At 46.5% G+C, this 18,837-nt stretch overlaps 1 protein-coding gene across 3 annotated transcripts in view; it reads left to right on the plus strand.

Annotated features, from left to right (window-relative positions):
- The first annotated feature begins 2,442 nt into the window (after positions 1-2,442).
- RAB37 (RAB37, member RAS oncogene family) overlaps positions 2,443-18,837 on the plus strand; it is a 56,143-nt gene continuing 39,748 nt past the window's right edge. The window contains exons 1-2 of one of the 3 annotated variants that reach the window (XM_073235890.1): positions 2,443-3,787; positions 7,308-7,397. In XM_073235890.1, the coding sequence (XP_073091991.1) occupies positions 3,716-3,787; positions 7,308-7,397 (162 nt within the window). In that variant the 5' untranslated portion in view covers positions 2,443-3,715. The remainder of the gene's footprint in view (positions 3,788-7,307; positions 7,398-18,837) is intronic. The other 2 variants (XM_073235889.1, XM_073235891.1) reach the window with 2 other exon arrangements.

An 18,837-nucleotide genomic window follows, 5' to 3' on the forward strand; every position in this document is an offset into this window, starting at 1 on the left:
AAGATCCTAAAAGCATCCCAAGAGAAGCAAATAGAAAGACAAGCCATTCCCAAAGCTGAGGAATTAGTCTGGCAAAACATTTTCTATTAGCAACACTTCTGATCAACAATACGAACTCCTGTTTGTGTACCAGAAGACAATGTAGTAATGTCTTCCAACTTGGGGGAAGCAGCCTTCAACCTGGAATTCCAGATCCAGCTGACATCCAGTAGGAGTAGAACAACCACATAGTCAGATATGCAAAGACCCAGAAAGTTCACCTCCTATGCCCTTTTCTTAAGGAGTTATTTGAGTACATTCTCGAGCAATTTCCTCAAATACTTATCCATGAGAAGTAAACCAAGAAAATTAAACTAAGTTCATAAGGGAGTAAACCAGGAAAAACGAAAGCATGAATCATGTGAAATACTGAACCCACAAAGGAATAAAACTAAAGGAAAACATCAGGTTTACAGCTATACAGCAGGGCCAGAAAGCAACTGGCTCATATTAGACCAAGAAAATAAAGTCCCATAGCAGAGAAGTTCATGAGATAGTACAGAAGAGAACCTGGAAAATGAACCACAAGCATATGATGAAGGCCCAGAATTCAATTTTTAGAAGCAATTAGAAACTCGGTGGGAAGGAAATATAAGAAAGCCATTACTTAAATACAAAGAAACCAGTTTGTATCAGAACAGGAAGCTGCTGAGATTCAAGGAAGGAATGAAATGCCTTACAAGGAAAATGAAAAGTAAAAAGGTGGGAAATATGAGAGATATAATAAAGAACGCCTATATTCAACCAGCAAAAAGCAAGGCAATCAGCAACTGTAGAAAACAACAAATATGTAAAATGCAACAGACTAAAACAATGCCTGATTAGAGCAATGGCTTTTTATTTTAAAAGAATAATCTTTTTTAGCTTGATGACATAAACTTTTGAAAATAAAATGGAAACAATCATAACATACCCTTTGGCTCTGTGAGTAAACTGTCCTTGCCTAACTACAGAAATTTAAATCCTGGGGGTATGGGAAGGGGTTCAAATTTTAGAATAAATATATAAAAGTTACAGAACATAACAGTTCTGTATTATATAACTATGATTACACTTAAAATGTGATTTCTATCAGTTGAGAACTTTAAAATTAAAAGTACATCTGACAATACCCCAGGTGTAATGAACATGTCAGGCACCCAGACGATGGTTCCTAATGCCATTCTCCAATAAAAAGAACACGTGTCCCTTGGAGAAATGACTGATTCTAAGGCTGGGGTAGGAATATATGAAATAACCCTAGAGCTACAACCCTGGAATCCCAGTTCCAGAGGGAAAGAAGTGTTAAAAAACAATAGAAGGGTATCAAAGAGGGAATAAAATGTGAGTGGATAAACCTAACAAATATTACTTCAATCAGGTGATCCAGTTTAACATCATCAGTGATAAATCATACTGATAACGCATCTTTTCAACATGATGTGCTGATAATGACACGACACTTCCATAGTCTTCCTCTCAAAACACATATAACTCCAATCTAACCATGAGAAAAAACATCAGACAAATATAAATTAGAGGTCATTTTACCTTACCTACCTCACCTACCTCTCTAGACTTTTCTCCATTCACCCCTGTCTCCTCCCTCTCTGGACTCCAGCCAGATTGGTCTTTTTTCAGCTCCTTGACACAAAAAAGTTTTTGCACATGCGGACTGCTTTTCCTGGAGTCACACTGCCAATTCCTACACCTGGCTGATACCCACTCTTCCTCCAGATCTCAGCCTAGTCACCATTTCTCAGGGAAATCTTTGATCATCAGCTGCAGACCAGTTTGGATACTGTAATGTGCTCTTCGTAACCCTTGAACAAACAGATGAAATCATGTTTCTGAATCTTCAGAGTCAGGACCAGTCCCTGAGAAGTGGTGACCCTTCCCAGGAATGTGAGGCTCAGGACAAAACAACCATTGGCTTCTGGAACCTTCTTTTCTACAGTCATGGATGGTGAGGACACTCAGGAGAAAGGAATGATCCGAGCTTCTCTTAAGATGTTGGTCCTTAACTTTCTTTGAATACTTTGAAACATAATGAAATTTATGGAACTTTTCCCCAGAAAAGCACATATAAGCAAAACTTTTGGTAATGTTTTCAGTGCTTCACGATTCCCCTAAAGTCCATCTATTCACCTCAAGTTAAGAACGCCAACTGTAAACGTAGTGAGAATGTCATACCCACAAATACACTAGTTCCCTGGCTTTGTTCATTTAACCACTGCTGATTATCTGTCATATAGTGATTCCAGTAACAACAATACCTTATTAATTAAACTTGACTTATGGTTTAAAAGAAAGGACTCTTGCATACATTTTCTCATTTACACTTCACAAAAGCCCAATGAGGTGAGCATACACTGCTCTACCCATTTTACAGATGAGAAGACATAAGCAATCCCAAACATAAGCTAAGACCACCCAGTCAAAAAGGACCTGAAACCCAGTAGTAAAGTATACCCTTTAGACCCTAGGCCTGGCCCTTGTTCCCCATTTTGGTATTGACCTTAACTGCTGGTGGCGTTAGCACTTATGCTGCCTGCTGAACACCAAGGTCATACATGAGGATAACCCCCGGGCCACCGTCTCAGCCCCCAGTTCCCATGGCGGTCAGTCTCATGCTCTCCTATTCCAGGTGGTGAAGTGACTGCGAATGGGAGGTTCCTGCAGCAGGACTCCCCCAGTGTATAGGGGAGGTATCCAGAGCTTCCCATCCTCCTACCCAGAGAGCACACCAACTAACATTCTTTGTGCTCTTAGCATATGTCAGGCACCGTTCTAGGCTCATTAAATAAATTAACTCATTAAATCCTCTGGATGACACCAGGAGGTAGGTACTATTATTAGCTCCATTTTGCAGACATTTAGGGAGGTTAAGTAACTTGCCCAGGGTTACACAACTAACAATTTTCATAGCCAAGAGTTGCACTCTGGAGCCCATGCTCTTAACCAAACAGCTATTCTGCCCCTCCTGAAGCAATTGTTCATAACTTTGGGGGGGTGAGTCACATGCAACCTCGAGAGTGTAATTAAAGCTCTGCACCCTCTCCTTAGGAAAATGCAGTTAAGCAGAATCTTGCTAAATAATTCAGAGACTTCAAGGACCCCTAAGGCCCATCACCCATTGACCTCATACATACTGGAGGCAACTGTCCAGAGACCAAAGAGGAGCAGCGCCAGCGCCGCAGAACTACGCCCCTGCAAAGCAGGAGATAAGCTGAGCTGCGTGGTGTGCCGGGGACGCTTGCTCACTGAGAGTCAGGAACCTTGAGCTCCAGGGACTGCAGTGCCCTGAGAACGCAGCGGGTCGCTTAGCTTTCGGAGTCCGGTAGCTGAATGAGATACTCACGGACCACCGGCTAGAGTGAAGTCTTGCGTCCCTTCCAGCTTCCTGGAGTCACGAGACAGGGGACTGAGCGGACTGGATCTCAGAGCTCCGGTGCCGGGCGCACAGGGACAAGCCGCTGTTCCTGGTGCTGAAACGCGGCGGACATTGGGTGCGGGGCCCGCCCGCCGCGTGCTGAGCCGCTGCAGCTGCGGTAACTGTCCGGTGCTGAACCCGGATGCAGCCAGGCCCGTGGGGCTAGGCCCGAGCTTGCTGTTCCCCGTGGAGCCTAGACGGACCTTCTGGGAGCGCTGACGCAGAACGCTGGGAAAGCGAGGAGCAGTGGGCTCCACGCCCGGCATGGACCTGCAGAGACTCGACTCCCACCAGGGGGGCGCTGGCCCTGACTTCAGCGAGCACGTCCTGCATAAGGTAAGAATCCCGCAGTCCCCAGCCTCCATCCCAACGCTGGCAGAAGGCGCCCTGTCAATAGGAGTTCTCTCTGTTCCCCTGCCGTGGCTTTGGGACTTACAGAGAAACTAGTCGGTATCTGTAAGCCTGGGGAACCCCTGCTGTTTGATCCTGTTTGCTACTCAAAACAAACATGCCTAAATGCTGGGGGAGGGGCCGCCGCCTAAGGCTCAAATTGTCGGCAGCTTCTCATTCATTTAAATCACCTGTGTCCCTTCCTCACGCACCCCTTCCTGCCCCTCGTCCGTTTGAACCCTGAGTGCCCTGAGCATCCTCGCCCTCCGTAATCCTTGTGGGAGGCTGAGTCTGCCCTCCCACCCTTGCTTCACAAGCTCTGGCCCTGATAGGTCTGGTAAGTTGGGTCGAAGACCTAAGTCCCTGGCCAATTTGGCGGAAATTAGACAGAAACAATATGCCCCAGAAATAAACTCGCGTTTTCCAATTAGACTTCCTTATGGCTCCAGAAAGCTGCCCTCCAGCCATGACTCACGTCACCTGAAAGTGTTTGCTTACCTCAAAGCTCTAACTTGTCCATGGCTTCCCTCCTTCAAGTTTCTTATGCAACTCTGCTCAATAAAATAGTTCTCCTCTTAAAGCAATTGTTGAGAAAAAGCAACAGCCTCTCTCTAGGCTACACTTTTTAAATCCATCACCTTGAAAGAATCAGAGCTTCATATTTCCCATAAGAAATCATTGCTCCTCATCCCTTTCTCTGCTCTCTCCATTGAGCCTTTATATGTCCTACTTTGCTAATACCGGTTTATCAGTCCCCTGAAGGGTTGAACATGGTCTTGTACTTGGAGATTAATCAGAATATCGCCCTGGAGATTCCACGAGTGGAAACTTTGAAATAATCTGATCCACCCTCTTCCCCTATGACAGTTTATATTTGAGAAAACTAAAAGTCCAGTGAGGCAAACTGACTTCTCAAAGGAAAGCAAACTAATAAATAGCAGAGCTTTACTAAAAGCCAGGAGTTATGACTCCAAGTCTAATATTCTTTTCTCTATACAAGTTCGATCCCTATGCGAGTAACGCTGGATTACATGGTGGCTTATTAGAAATGTGAACTCTCAGGCCCCACCCCAGACCTACTGAATCTGAATCTGTGTTTTGACAAGATCCCTAGGAAACAAGCATGCACATTAATGTTTCAGATGCACATTAACATTTCATATGCACAGCCCTATGTCACATTGGCTATTTCTCACACAAATACAGGAAAAACGAAGATTAAGGGAAGTGGGTCTATAGATTTGAATAGTCCATGTGACTTCTCTCTCCTGGTCCCCCAACTCCTAGGGTATAGAGAAGGAGGAAAACTTAGAACAACTGCCCCAGCCATGAAATTTTAAAACCATTAGTTTGAAGTAAACTAGAATAAATTGTGTTCTTTGAGGTGGTGAGTCTATCCCCAGTAGAAAGTACATAAAAGCTAAAGAACACAATAACAAATCAATGATAAAAGCCTTCTGGTGACTAGATATATGGGTGTTGCCAAGTTTAAACCATCTTATAAAGATACAAATACTCATTTGAAAGCTTTAAGATTTGGAGGTCAAAGTTTCCAAATTATTGATCAAGTGTGGTTTTTCCCACCTCAGTTACCCACCTGTGAAATGTAGGAGGCAGCCCATGAGACTTTCCTTTCCTCTGGGTTTATTGATCACCAGATTGGAAGACAGCCTATTCCTACTAACTTCCACTATATTTGAAGATAAGAGTCTACTTACTACCAGTAAATGCTCAGTCTCTTCAGCTTGGTAGTGGGCATCTTGGGCGCAGAAGCTGACCTTAAACTTTCTGTGCCCAAGAAGAATAACATATGTGGGTAGAAAGAGTTCCTTTTCATGCAGTGCTGATTACCTCCTCCTAATATTATTTTGTTATTATCCATGACTTCTTATTGTGATCTACTTAAAAACATTTTCATGAATACATGTACATACACATAAACATATACATATTTTTTTTAAGTTTGCTATATAATAGAGTCCAAAGAATTCCTGTTGATTCACCAGAACAGGAAACAGGGCACCCCTCCAACATTAGTTGCTAGGAAGAAGGACCTTTTAAATAAACTTTTTATTGAAGTGTAACAAACAGAAGAAAAGCCCAAACCATACGTGTACACCCTGGTGGATTATCCCCAAGCGAGCATCTCTGTGCAAGCACAACCAAAATAAAGAGACAGAACCTTGCCAGCTTTGCAGAAACCTCCTACCCCCTTCACATACTCTTTCCCTTCTCTTCCCCAGAGATAACTTTTATAGAGGTGGAAGGATTATTTAATGTTTTGGTAGGGCTGCCAGATTTTATGTAGGATAGACATAGAAACTTGCCAGAGAAAAGACATTGCTGTATGATGGAAAGAAACCCCAGGCTTTCTTGGTGTGATTTTTGAGCAAGATCTGTGATCCCTATCTTTTTTATCTATTAAGTAGGAATAATAATACCTGGCTTGTTTTTTGACAAAATTAGATAATATAAAGTTTGTATATGAATGTTTGTGTGTGTGTGTGTGTACACTTACATGTTCATTCTCCAGCATATAGGAAGCACTGAATATATGAAGGTTGTTACTAGGGCACACATCTTGGGCTCCAGGGCAACTTCAATAGGTCACATTGGGTCTCACCCAAAATGATGAGGACTTGTGAGAAGAGCGGTAGGTAGCACCACACACACACACACACACACACGCACACACGCACACACACTTTACAGGCACAGTCCCATGAAATTAAGCTCACATACCTACAAAAATCATGATTTCTGTGTGAACATCCCAACCTTAATTTCCGAAGTTGAATATCTCCTTTCTCTGGAAGGTGAGGTATGTGACACTCTCACTAAATCACTTCTATGAAAAACATATGCCAATATCATCAACCTTGGATGGTACTTGCAGTTTAGCTAGTCCCGAGAGTTGGAGGCTGACCCAAATAAGCCTGAGCAACTCTTAGAATATTCTGGAGTATGGGCTAGAAGCTGGGAGCTGCTTGGAAACATTGAGTTCATCCATCACATGCTTGGAGTTTTTAAATAGAGTTGCTGTTGTTCTCACAAATCTGAATATTTGATGCAGCTAAATAATTCAAAACATGTGAGCAGCCCTGCTGCTCTTTCCCTCAGAGAACTGCCAGCCCTCCCTTGCTACCAGTAAAGTCTCAAGAGCTATTAAGGGCAATGATAAGACTTAGGGGATCAGGAACAGCCCCCAAACCCATGGTTTGGGTTCTTGCTGTGACTATAAACTCTGGGCAGATGAAGCAGAGAGGGGCAGCTTTTGCCCCAGATGCTAGTGAGTCAGGTCAAAGAGACTTCAGTCCAAGAGCTTACTTCCTAATTCGCCATCCCCAGCGCTCACAAGCCAATCTTGTTCCAAGAGGGGCAAACAATGACCAAGCCAAAGTCAGTCTTGTCCATAGCACCTCACAAAGACCAGTGACAGATGTGGACTGTCCATCCATTCTTCCAGGCCTTGGTCCTTGTTGGAAAAAATGGAATTACTGGGGAGATAAGAACAAAAAGTCTCTGTCCTCTGACTCTGCTCGAATACCTCTCCCAGGTGAGTAGGAAGGGCGAGCAGGCCCTCTCTAGCCCTCCCCTCCCTCTCTTAGATTTGTCCTTTACTTCCCTCTTCTATGGCTCATCTCATGATGTCTATGTCCCTCCCCATTAGATAAAAAGCCTCACCTATTCACTCAACAAACATGTACTGAGCATTTCCAGAGTGTAAGAAACTGTGCTGGGCATGATAGAAAGCGTATGCGCGCGCACCAAATCATTCTGACTTTCCATAAGTCTGTGGTCTCTCAGACATGCACCCAGATGACTATGATACCACATAGTGTCTCAGAAGTGTCCAAAGGTGCAGGAAAATACAGTGAGATAATCCTGGAAGAAACTATATCACTCCTGAACTCAACTGAAATGTCCTCTCTCACTTATGGCCTCTAATGAAGAGTTAATATCTAAGAGAACCGGAGTTCCACACACCAGGCCAGCCTCCCCTCCCCACGGGACTGTCACCTGCTGACTCTAGAGAAGGGTGTGAAGTCAGCAGCATTTTCCTCCAGTGCCAGAAAATTTTACCAAGGGAAGACAGACAACCAGCAGAAGGCCGCTCTTCTCTCCCTTTAACATTCCTTATCCCTCGGGGACTTTTTTTTTCCCAGTTAAACAAAGTTTGTAGTAAAAGAATCCAATTCCACAGGAAAATCCATACCCTGGAGAGGAAGACATTTGGCTTTCAAAGTGAGTCCGTTTTACCTCAATAAAGGTGTGAAGGCTTTTTTTTTTTTTAAGAAAAAAAACCAAAGTGAAAAGCACTAGGTCCAATTCTTGCCAGATTTCATCCTCAGCCAGGAACAAAAAAAAAAAAAAAAACAAGAAAAGTTAGCCACTCCCTGTGGAATTTTTCCATTTGCTTGTTTTCCTCTCTTTCTTGCCGGGGAGGCTTTCAGATAAACAAGCGATGTGCATCACCGCCGGTCGGCCTTCTGGGGCTCCGCTGGCCGACCCAGGTCCCGCCCGGACCCCGGAGCCTGCAGCTGCCCTAGAGAGCCGTGCCGGCTGGGTCTCTTGGCTAGCCGTAGCAGGAAACGGTGGTGACTCAGGTTAACATCTTAGAGTCATTTTCCAAGCTCTTCAGGCTTTCCTCCCCAAGCACTCTTCCCCCCAGTTTGGAGTCCCCGGGGCCCTCTAAGAGACGCTGTCTGACGCTCAGTAGTGTCAGTGAGCTAATGTTTCCTTCTGGGAGCTGCTCTGGGAAGGGGCTTTGACTTCCTTTTCAGGGCAGGAAACCCAGCACTACTGAAAGTAAACAGGCCAGAGGTGAGCACCAGGCTGGGGAATGGTTGAACAGGAAGTTTGAAGTGACTCTGAACTTACCCCAGCATGCTCCTTGTTTCCATCCGCCCCTTCTCACGCAAGGGAAGCAGACCCTGGAGACTGCAGGTGGGACCGGAGATCACAGCTCCTTTGCTAACTTGCAGAGCATCCAGGCAATGCATTTCTCCAGTTGCAAGCAGCCCAGGGCCAGCCTCCCATCTGCCAACCAAGGAGTGAGAGAGCCCCAAGCCAGCTGCACCCTACAGATTTGGAAATCTTAACCCCCAGCTGACTGTACCAGTCCAGGCCTCCCCAGACATTGCCCTGCTCCTAAAGGTAGCAAGGTCCTAAATGGTGAGGTGAGAACAACCTAACTGTTGAAACAAGCAGGGCTCAGTTACCCTAGCAAATGCCTCCGGTTGCCCTGACCTTGCTGCCCAAGTCTGCTCCCTCCTTTCTTACGTGTATTTCTGCTTACTAGCAGACAGCTTTTACCCCTCGACAGGAGGATGTTATTTAACAGCTTGTGCTGCTGCAAATGCCACTGGTGTGCTTTTAGGTGTCTTGAATCAAGTTGTGTTTAAGCTCATATTTTCTCTTGTCCTTTAGTTCTCTGCCCCTGGCTATTGTCAGCGCACGCACGCACACACACACACCCTCCTCTCCTGAGGTATAGGCAGGGCCAGGCATTCTGGGTTCCCGTTTTCCTCCTTCCAATCTTTCATTGCTGTGGGCCTTTTAAAGGCAAAGGAAACCCTTCCCCCTCCTCCTCCCTTTGCCTTCTGGATTTTGCATCCACAGCACCCCCAGCTAGTATGCTTATTAAAAAGCAGCTCTTCCCAGAACAGTCTCCTCAGGGGACAGTCAGGAGCTGGTAGCACCTGGCTTCTTCCAGCCCCGCCTGACTCCGCATGGAAGGGAATGAGGCTGCAGACACAGACGCTGCCCAGATGACGCAGAGCCCCTTCCGGCCCATCAGGAGCCTCCTCCCTCTGGGGGGCGGCAGTCCCACCTTCGTCTTTACCCAGATTCTACCCTCTTCTCCAGGTCCCCTTCTCAAGTTCTTTTAGGTTATGAACTGAGAAGTGTGAAATCATCTTTGTGCTGTAACCTAGCAAGGCCCAGTGAGACTAAGCACTTTACGTCACTTAATCCTACAACCCTAGTTTAATCTCATTTTACAGATGAGTAAACTGAGGCTTGGAGCTTTTAAGAAACTTACCTAAGTTCACCCAGCTAATGAGTGGCAGAGCCCAGATTCAAACCCAACAAACTAGACACAAATAAGGAGTCGGGAGAGAGCAGAGAGCTTAGCCAAGGGTGCGCAAGATTGCCCCATTTTTTGCCCCATGCGTTGACAGCAGTCTAGCGTGTGGCCCTAACTCTGTAGGATCAGAGGTGCAGTTTTGCTCACTCACTCAAGAGTGGATCCCTCTCTCCAGGCAGGCTGGTGTGAATCACACTCAAGACTGATGTAGGGCCCTAGATGCCAGTACAGTTGGGATTGCTGCGAAGCATGAAATCCGGAAAAAAGGGACTTAGGATTCAGATATTTAACAAAATCAGGCTGATATGGTTTGATGGCTGCTACACCATGAAGACAGCCTCAATCCACAACTTCTGCCTCTGGGTCCTCCCCACCCTGACCTCTGCCTCCCTTGGCTGTACTTAACTGTGACCTAGGCTGGGTGGGTGTGCTATTCTCTCTAGATCTCCAGTTTCCTGCACTCTTTTAGCCGTTCTTCAGCCACTTGCCTCTGAGGTCGACAATGCCCTGGACTTGACCTGGTTATGGCCAGGCAGGAGATGGGGAGGAGGAGGGTGCCTCCTCTCCAGGAACCTCCATCGGACCTACCCATAGTTGTCCCCTCTGCCTCCAGCTTGCTCAGTGCGAATGTCAGGGCCTTAGGGGTTTGGGCCTTCAGGGAGAGAACCATGAAAAACCAGAAGGTGATGGGGCTATTTCCTTATATCCCACCACTGCCTCGTTCCAGTGCCCCACTTGGAATCAGGCATTTCTGGTTTGAGAGTGGATTCAGCAAACTTCCGGCGAGCACCCAGGGACACGGCGCCGCCCCACCCCGGAGGACCCGAGTCCGGCCGGCTGGGTGGGTCAGCGAGCCGGCGCGGAGAGTTGGCTCCGGCCACATCTGACTTCAGCCCATCGTGGCACATGGACTTCAGGGCCCATGAAGACTTCTTAAAGGTCATGGACCTCCCGTCTTGCATGATGGGAAGTGGGCCTCTGGGGACCCTTTCAAGTGCCTGCAGCTCTCAGACTGGGTCCTCAAGTTCTGGGTCCCAGCTCAGTCTGAAGGGCTGAAAGATCTACAGCTCTTGGGGGGAGGTGGGAGAAGTGTCTGAAGGTCAGAATGCTCTGGCCCCCAAGACAGGGATCCCTTCAAATCCACATCCAAGAAAGGAAGGGGTTCCTCAGTGCCCTCCTGAGAAGTGCTAGAGTGCAGATCCATGCCCCCAGCCTGGCAGAGTCAGATAAGTCGAAGCAAAGCTGGTACCCCTTCCCTGAACATCTCCAAAGGTCTGAACCAGTGAACATCCAGGCAAACTCAGAAACTCCAGGGCCTGACCCTGGAATAACAGGTTGGCAAACGAAGAGAGGCTGGGAAAGACAGAAGAGAGGGGCCAGGTGATTCCTGCAGCCATGCCCTCCAGCACCCTCTCTCCCCAATGCCCAAAAGCCAGGTGTCCTCCAGACATCACAGGGCAGCACCAAATGCATGAGAGGCCACACAGAGTAGTCTCGCCCAGCATGTGTATGGTCCACCACCTGTCCTGTCCGCCCCACTCCATCTGCCTCAGGGCTTTTGTCCTGGCTCTGCCATTAGCCACTGCATTTCCTCGGTCATTCGGTTCAAACAGCCCTTTACAACACTTGCATAGTTTTTTCACTGACTTCTACGGCACTGAGCATAAGCAGCACAGACATTATTGTTGCCCATAAATGGGGAACTCTTAGTCAGGCTCCTTGGGATCGTCAGTGACAGAACCCAGCCCAAACCATCTTAAGCAAAAAAGGGAATTCATTGTCTCGTGTAACTGAGAAGCCTGGGGACGCTGTTTGGTGGGATCTGGCAACTCAAACGATGGCACCTGTCTCGCTCTGTCTCTCAATATTCTTTCCTCTAGCTCAGCTGTATTCACAGGCAGGCTTCTCTTCACGGGGTCACAGGGTCACCTGCAGTTCCAGGGTCACATCCTCACAGCTCCTACCTTAAAGTCCTATATTTAATGTTCACTGGACGGAAATGAGTCCCAGACCCACCCCTGAAGGTGGAGTCAGTCCCACCCAGGCCCTGACTACGGAGAGTGATTTCCAAGGAAAACAGAGGTGGGATTAGCTATAGGCTAGTCATGCAAAATCAACAGATGCCCCCAGATGGTAACAGATGGGGAGCTGAGTTCCATACTTTTATATCTTTAATGAGAAGTGACTGAGAAAGAAATTAACTGAACTTGACCCCCCTCACCTCAGCGGGGCTAGTTGTGTCTCACCCATGGTGTCATTTAAGACTGAATATCCAGTCCTAGATTATTAATAGCCAGACTTAGGAAATGAACTGATGTCACCTTATAAAGCAATTAGCTTACTGGGGCCAGGAGTCAGACCTCACCCTATGGGTGGGAGCAGCCTTTCCTGTAATGGAAATAGATGACCCAACTGTGAGTCCCCCTGGGAGGAGATTGATGTGGGGCCAGGGGAGGGGGCATAGGTGTGGGGCTGAGACTGGAATTAGGGGAAGCTCTTCCTTTTTGTTTTGTGGCCAGGGTTAGTTGGTATGAGGACACTTGGATTTGCCAGTGGGGGGCGCCAGGCACAGGTCGTCCATGGCCACATGAAGGCCAGTGAGAAGTGAGCCAGAAGCCTGGTACCGAAGGCCAGCTTATGGGGTTGCCACCTGGGCAGTCACACAGTGCCCCACACCTGGAAGGGCCCCATGTTTTGTTTAATACTCTGCTGTCACTATCTTGAGACTCTTAAATTTTGTTCAAGGAGCCCTCCATTTTCATTTTGTGCTGGGCCCCACATGATGTAACTGTTCCTACTGTCAAATAAGAACCCCTGGAGGGGGTGTCTGAGGTCAGGTCTTTGTAGTAGTTCTAAGCTATTCTCTGGGGTGTGTCTCCCTTCTTTTGGCCTCACACCACACGTGCTTTCAGAGGAGCCATGCAGAGCCCGAGGAGGGACACCTAATGCTCTGGGCAAAATGTCAAAGGCATGGGCAGAGCCCCCCCAGGGCCTTCATTGTGTTAGGAATGGCAAGGAGTGGCTGTGTCCAGCAGAAGAGAATCTGCGAGCTCATGGGCAGCAGGAAGCCTGGTGCGGAAGGCAGATGGGAACACGCACAGGTGGGCAGGCACGGCTCCGGCCTCAGGTGCACCCTCAGGAGCCTGGGGAAGAGGTGAAGGGGGCTTGCGCTTGTGATATGAGCACTGCTGGATGAACAGGCAGCTTTGATTGGTGGCTATTAATTAATAATGGGAGCCATTATTATTAATACATGTTTAGTTACAAAACCTGAGAAATGCACAAGAAAACAGTTAACCTGTGTTGCCACTGCTTCAAAACACACATCTTAAATAAAACTGAAATTGTGCTCAAAATATATATTGATGTTTTTATTTTATATATATATAATATATATATTAAACATGGATGGCAAAATGCTTGTTTGTTTTATATATATACAAGAGACATTTTGCCATCCACATTTCACTATCATTATTTTTAATAACTACATAGTATTCCATGGTATGAATATGTGAAAATTCATCATTAATTCTCAAATTTTGAAGCTTGATGAAAGGTAGAGAACAGCAAAGCAAAAGTACCTACCATCCATAGCTAACATTTTGCCTTAAAAAAAGCATTGAAGGAGCCTTTTACTGGGCCCCAGGCAGTAGCCCTGAGAACCTCTCAGAGGTAGCTGGGATCTGCTGGAGATGTATCGGGGGGCTGAGCTGACATAGATCTATATACACACACACACTGGGAGCCAGAAGTTTACTCCGATTACTTTGAAATCACAGGCTGGAAGGTCTGTGGCACTTTGATTAAGCCCCATCTTGCAGAGGAGTAAACAGACCCTGAGAGACATTCTGTGATGGCCAAAGTCCACTCAGCAAGTACATAAAAGGCAGAGCCCAACTCAGGGCGTCTGACCTCCCTCCCTGGACCCCCAGAGTGCTCAGGGAAAGGAAGGCTTCAACTGGAAGCTATCCAAACCCTTTCTGTGCTGACCTCCCCAAATTCTAGTGCAGCCCTGGTGACAGTCTCAGCCTGGCCCAACACAAACAGGGAGGCAGCAGCAGTGCCGGTGAGGGACGGTCATTCACAAAGCAGACTCAAGACTTGACCCCTGAAGCCATGCAGATGCCATTGGCAAGTAGCCCCGGTGGAGTGAGTCACTGTTAATTGGGTCTCAGGGGCAGAGGAGCCAAGCAACGTTATCCCCCAGGGATTTGCATCCGACTGCAGGACAACAACCCAGGAAAGCCAGCCAAGATTGATGGACACCAAGCTGCTCTGGGGTGGCTCTCCCTCACCTTTGCCCCACTTCCTGTTCTCATGTCTCACTTTGTTGAAGATAAAATACTTTACCTCTTCACTGCTTCTACTTTGATTTGCCATCCATCGGGCACCAGGGTATTTCAGTGGGAGGACACAGATCTCTAGGGGTTAGTCCTTCTGCTTTTGTGGTTTATTTTTAATTTTGCACAAGCTGTGTGAAATTTTGAAATGAGCACATCGCCTGAACTTTGGAACTCTTTCCAGTGACCAGAGGGCAGTGCGGCCGAGACCAGGGACTGTGACCTGTTACCTCTTGGTCTGCCCCCAGCACCCTTGAAGGGAGTAGCATTCTGCATGGGAAAGCCATGAGGAAACTCAATGCGGCTGCTTTCCAAGTGGCAAACCTATCAGATCCTTAAATAACACAAAGGCACAACTGGCATCGGCCTGTGGTTTTACTGGGGGAGAAAAATAACATTAAAATAAAAGAGCTGCATAGGCTTGTCCGTTTAGTGCAAAAAGCCTCATGACGCAGACCAGGTCATCTGATAACTTTGCTAATTAACCTGAAGATAAGGAGAGTGGGCCAAGGGCTGTGATGGACCCTGAGAGCTACCTTAGGCAAGTATCTTCCTCCTTGGAAGGAAAAAAAAAGGCAAATAATGAGCTGTGTGGCTTCAGAGGTACTGTTAATGTTCCATTTCTTCAGGAGGGTGATGGGTAAATGGGTGTTTGATTCATTATCCTTTGTAACATGTACACACACTATGTAGACACATTAAATATTTTATAAGTTAAAATGAAACAATAAGCTAATAAACAACAGGATTAAGGATATCTGGGCTTGCAACACAGAAGACAGGAAGGTCATGTGGAGAGATGTGGGAGGTTCCAAAAACTCCCTAGGATGGGATTTTTTTTCTGGAAACTGTAGTGAACAGAAGAGAAGACTTTCCTCCACTCTGCGAAGAGTAGGTTTTCTGCCACAGAAGGGTTCAGAATGTCTGTCCTCTATTTCTGCCCTTAGAAACAGAGTCTTTCCCCTTCCGTAATTCTGAGCCTGTCCTCCGTGAGTCAATCTGGGGAGTCAGTTGCCCTCCCTTGATGCAAGAGCCACACACCCTCAGGACAGGGTCATGTCAGCTGTGGGCACAGGGGAGGAGCTTGTGCAGGGCAGGCAGAATCTGACTGATTGAAGGAGCCTTTTCACAACCCATGTAAGGCTCTGGGGCCCTTATGAGTGACATCCTCAGTCAGCGTCCAAACCAGGATGGTTGCTAGACGCCTTTGGGGAATGCTAGACTCCAATAGCTAGGAGAGAATCCCTGTCTAGGGAAGAGTATGACCAAGGTCACTGGCTGCCAATCCTTAACCCATATGTGAGCGCCAGCCTTGTAGGAGATTATGCACGCACAACATAAGTCCACATTGTCATAAAGTTACTGACTGTCATTTCGTGAGAAACACTGCCTACTATTCTGACTTGGGGTGCTCAAATGTCCTTTTTTTGTGTGAAATTATGGCCATAATAGATGGTTTAGTAGAAATTTTCTTAAACATTCACTTACTAAACCAACTTCCTAGAACAGCCAACACCCTTCAGTCTTGTGGGGAGACACTGACTTTATGCTCCTGGAATTGGGTAGCCCCCTCATTTCTGCTGTCACCCATTGACATGCATGTTTAACGGAGTCAACTGTGTTCATGCCCAAACTTGTTTAGGAAGGTCATACACATTAATTATAATTATGAAATTTATTTAACTCATCCATAAACTAATCAAGAATGGAAACAGGAAAGATATTGACCAATGAACTAGGAGTATAAACAAAAAGAGAACTGTTATTTCTGCAAAAACTAGACTGCATGCTTTGGAAAGAATCAATAAAAGCATGCCTTAAAAAATGCTGTCAAATTAGGAATGCATGAGAGAACTGTAAAATCTGTGAACGCATGAAAACAGAGAAGGGTTTTGCAGATTACTTCACAAGTGTCTAGAATGTCTCGCTCCATGTTAGAGAAGCTAGAACAGCACATGTACGTGTGGTTTGTGCAAAAAAGGCAACAAGCCCCTTCTTTCAGGATATCCATAAGCAAAAAGGCTTAGGTCTACATCAGAATACTAGCAAATGACTATACATTTAGATATTTTGAATCAAAATCAGTCATTTAAAGAAAGAGTATATCTCTTTTATAACTCCCTGATTTAACCAACATTTTCAATGAACTGACCAATGGTCAAATCCAATTACATTGGATAAGAATACACTTACTTGGGTAAAATAAAAGGTTGATCACTGTATCAGTCCCTCCCAATCTAAAAATTGTGGATTGGCACATGAAATCAACTGATACCAGCAGGCTGGCCCTTCCAAGGCTAAGCAGCTATGAAAGCTATTTTCAGAGCGCCCAGCAAAAGTAGCCTTCAGCCTCACTTCAATCCCACACGTGTATTTTGGAGGTGACCAGCCTGGTATGTTTTTCTCCCTCAACTGACTTTCAAAAAGTCTCTGTCTTCAAAAAGCCAGCAATATGCACATAGTTCTCAAAAGAGATGGTCCAAATCCTACAATTTGTATAAAGTGGGACTTTAAATATTAATAACTCAAAAGCCAAAAGAGGGAAACCCCAGCAACTTTAGACAGGCTATAAATAATCAGCGCTGAGTGGTTAAATATCTTGGAGTTTGTCTTAACAGAATATGCTTTCCTGGAAACCATACAGCAAAGTGGTAAATGTCACTCTCAGTCAGACCAGAAGATCCATACCTGAAGTTTCTCTCTTGCACCCGATATATATGCCTTAGCAAAGTCTTTAGGGAGCAGTTGATATGGCTGAGACAGGCCAAGATACCAATCTACAAACAATTTCCCTTCAAGCCTCTTGCGTCTGTTTGCCTCCCTTCCCCCAGGCCTGACTTCTTCGCCAGCACTCTCTGGACTCTCCAGTTGAGGCTGGAAGAAACTGGGCTGGATTCAGGGCCCAGTACTGCAGTCATGCCCCGACACCTAAAGAGCCCGAGTGCTCCCCAAGAGGACCACCTGTCAGGAATCTGCTCTGCCCAGCTGTGGAATGGATTGGCACATTCCATAAGTGTCATGGGCTAGTCAGCTGCCCCTCTGAGAACACCAAGAGTCCCCTTCTCAGACAGCCACCGATCCAGCTGCTTAGAATTTTGGATTAAGATTTTAAATCCAATGATCTATCTGATAGACACTCTTTCAAAGCTGGAATAAGGCAATTAAAAGTAATCAGAGTGGATCTTTCTAAGCTGATTTACCTTTCCTCAGTTCAACCAGAGTGCCAGAACCTTCCATTTCCAACCCATATCCACTGTCTAGATAAAGGCAGGCAAAACCAGATTCCTGCAGACAGACGGAACTAAATTCTCATCTTCCCTGTGTTTCTAGGTTTATGTCAGAAGTTCTATGGCAGTAACCTTCACTAGTACCTGTGATCGATTACCAAAAAAGATGATGAATTCCTTACTATCCAGCAGACGCATGTACTTACAGATTCTGTTTGGTGCTGGCTGCTTCAAAACTCAATTTAAAAAAGCCACTTTATACATAATAGTTAAAATGGTACAGCGATGCACAGGCCCAAGGCTTTCTGTTAGGACTTCTAGTCTTGTATTTCGACTCACTCTAATTTTGCTCTGCTTTGAGGTTTTCCATTTAAAGATCTTTCTGTAGGCACTTCTTGCTCGGTAAATCTTAAAACGGCCTGGGTCAAAAACAATCTCACTCTGACCCCACCAGCATAAATGAACAGCGCAAGACTATTGAAGCTTGCCTGGGCTCTGCGAATTCCCCTAGAATGGGAAAAGCTCTTGCAGCTCTGGGGAATCATCTTTCGGGGAGTGGGAGGCAGAGCAAAGAACAGCACATGCTGAGGTCCACCAGGCCACCTTCCCCAGACCACAGGGGGTGTCCGGGGCTGTGAGCAATTGGGTAACCCTCAGGACACACTGATGGTGGCCCACTAAGCGGTCTACAGCTTGTGCACCTGCTGGGCCACTTCCCTGTGGCCCCAGGCCTAGCTTGTCATTTCCTTTGCAAGCCATGTCTCTTTCCCCTGACACTTCATCCCAGCAGCCACCAAAGACACCCAAGTGAAGTGTAGACCCTGGTCCTCCCGCTGGAAGGGTGACGGCTCTCACGTCTCCCCTGCTCGCAGGAGGAGAGAAAGAAGGCTCTCCACTTCATGCTTCTGGGAAGGTGATTGTGAAATCCTGCCCAGGGGGCCTGGACTCCCTTCCTGGAATGATGGACACAGGTGCCCCTGAAAACTTGCCTGGGTTCCCAAATCCAAAGCATCGTGTTATTTATTTATTCATTCAGTCAACATAGAAACATTTGAGGACTCACCACGTACCAGACCTTAAGCTGGGCAGGGGGGAGACAGCAGCGAACGAGACAGAGTCCCCACCTTCAGGCAGCCTTCAGCCTCTCAGCGAGGGGAAACAGTGAGCCCATATGCCGATAATTATGTACGTTTACAGGGCAGTGAATGCCAAAAAGGCAGTAAAATAGGGCAATTGGAGGTGGTAGCAGGGCCTACTGCCCTGGGTGAGGTCAGGGAGGGCCACACTGAGAGGGGACATTTGAGCTGAGATATGATGATAAAAAGAAGCTATTCACGT

The sequence above is a fragment of the Manis javanica genome, chromosome 4 (assembly GCF_040802235.1).
Source record: "Manis javanica isolate MJ-LG chromosome 4, MJ_LKY, whole genome shotgun sequence".
Classification (NCBI taxonomy): domain Eukaryota; kingdom Metazoa; phylum Chordata; class Mammalia; order Pholidota; family Manidae; genus Manis; species Manis javanica.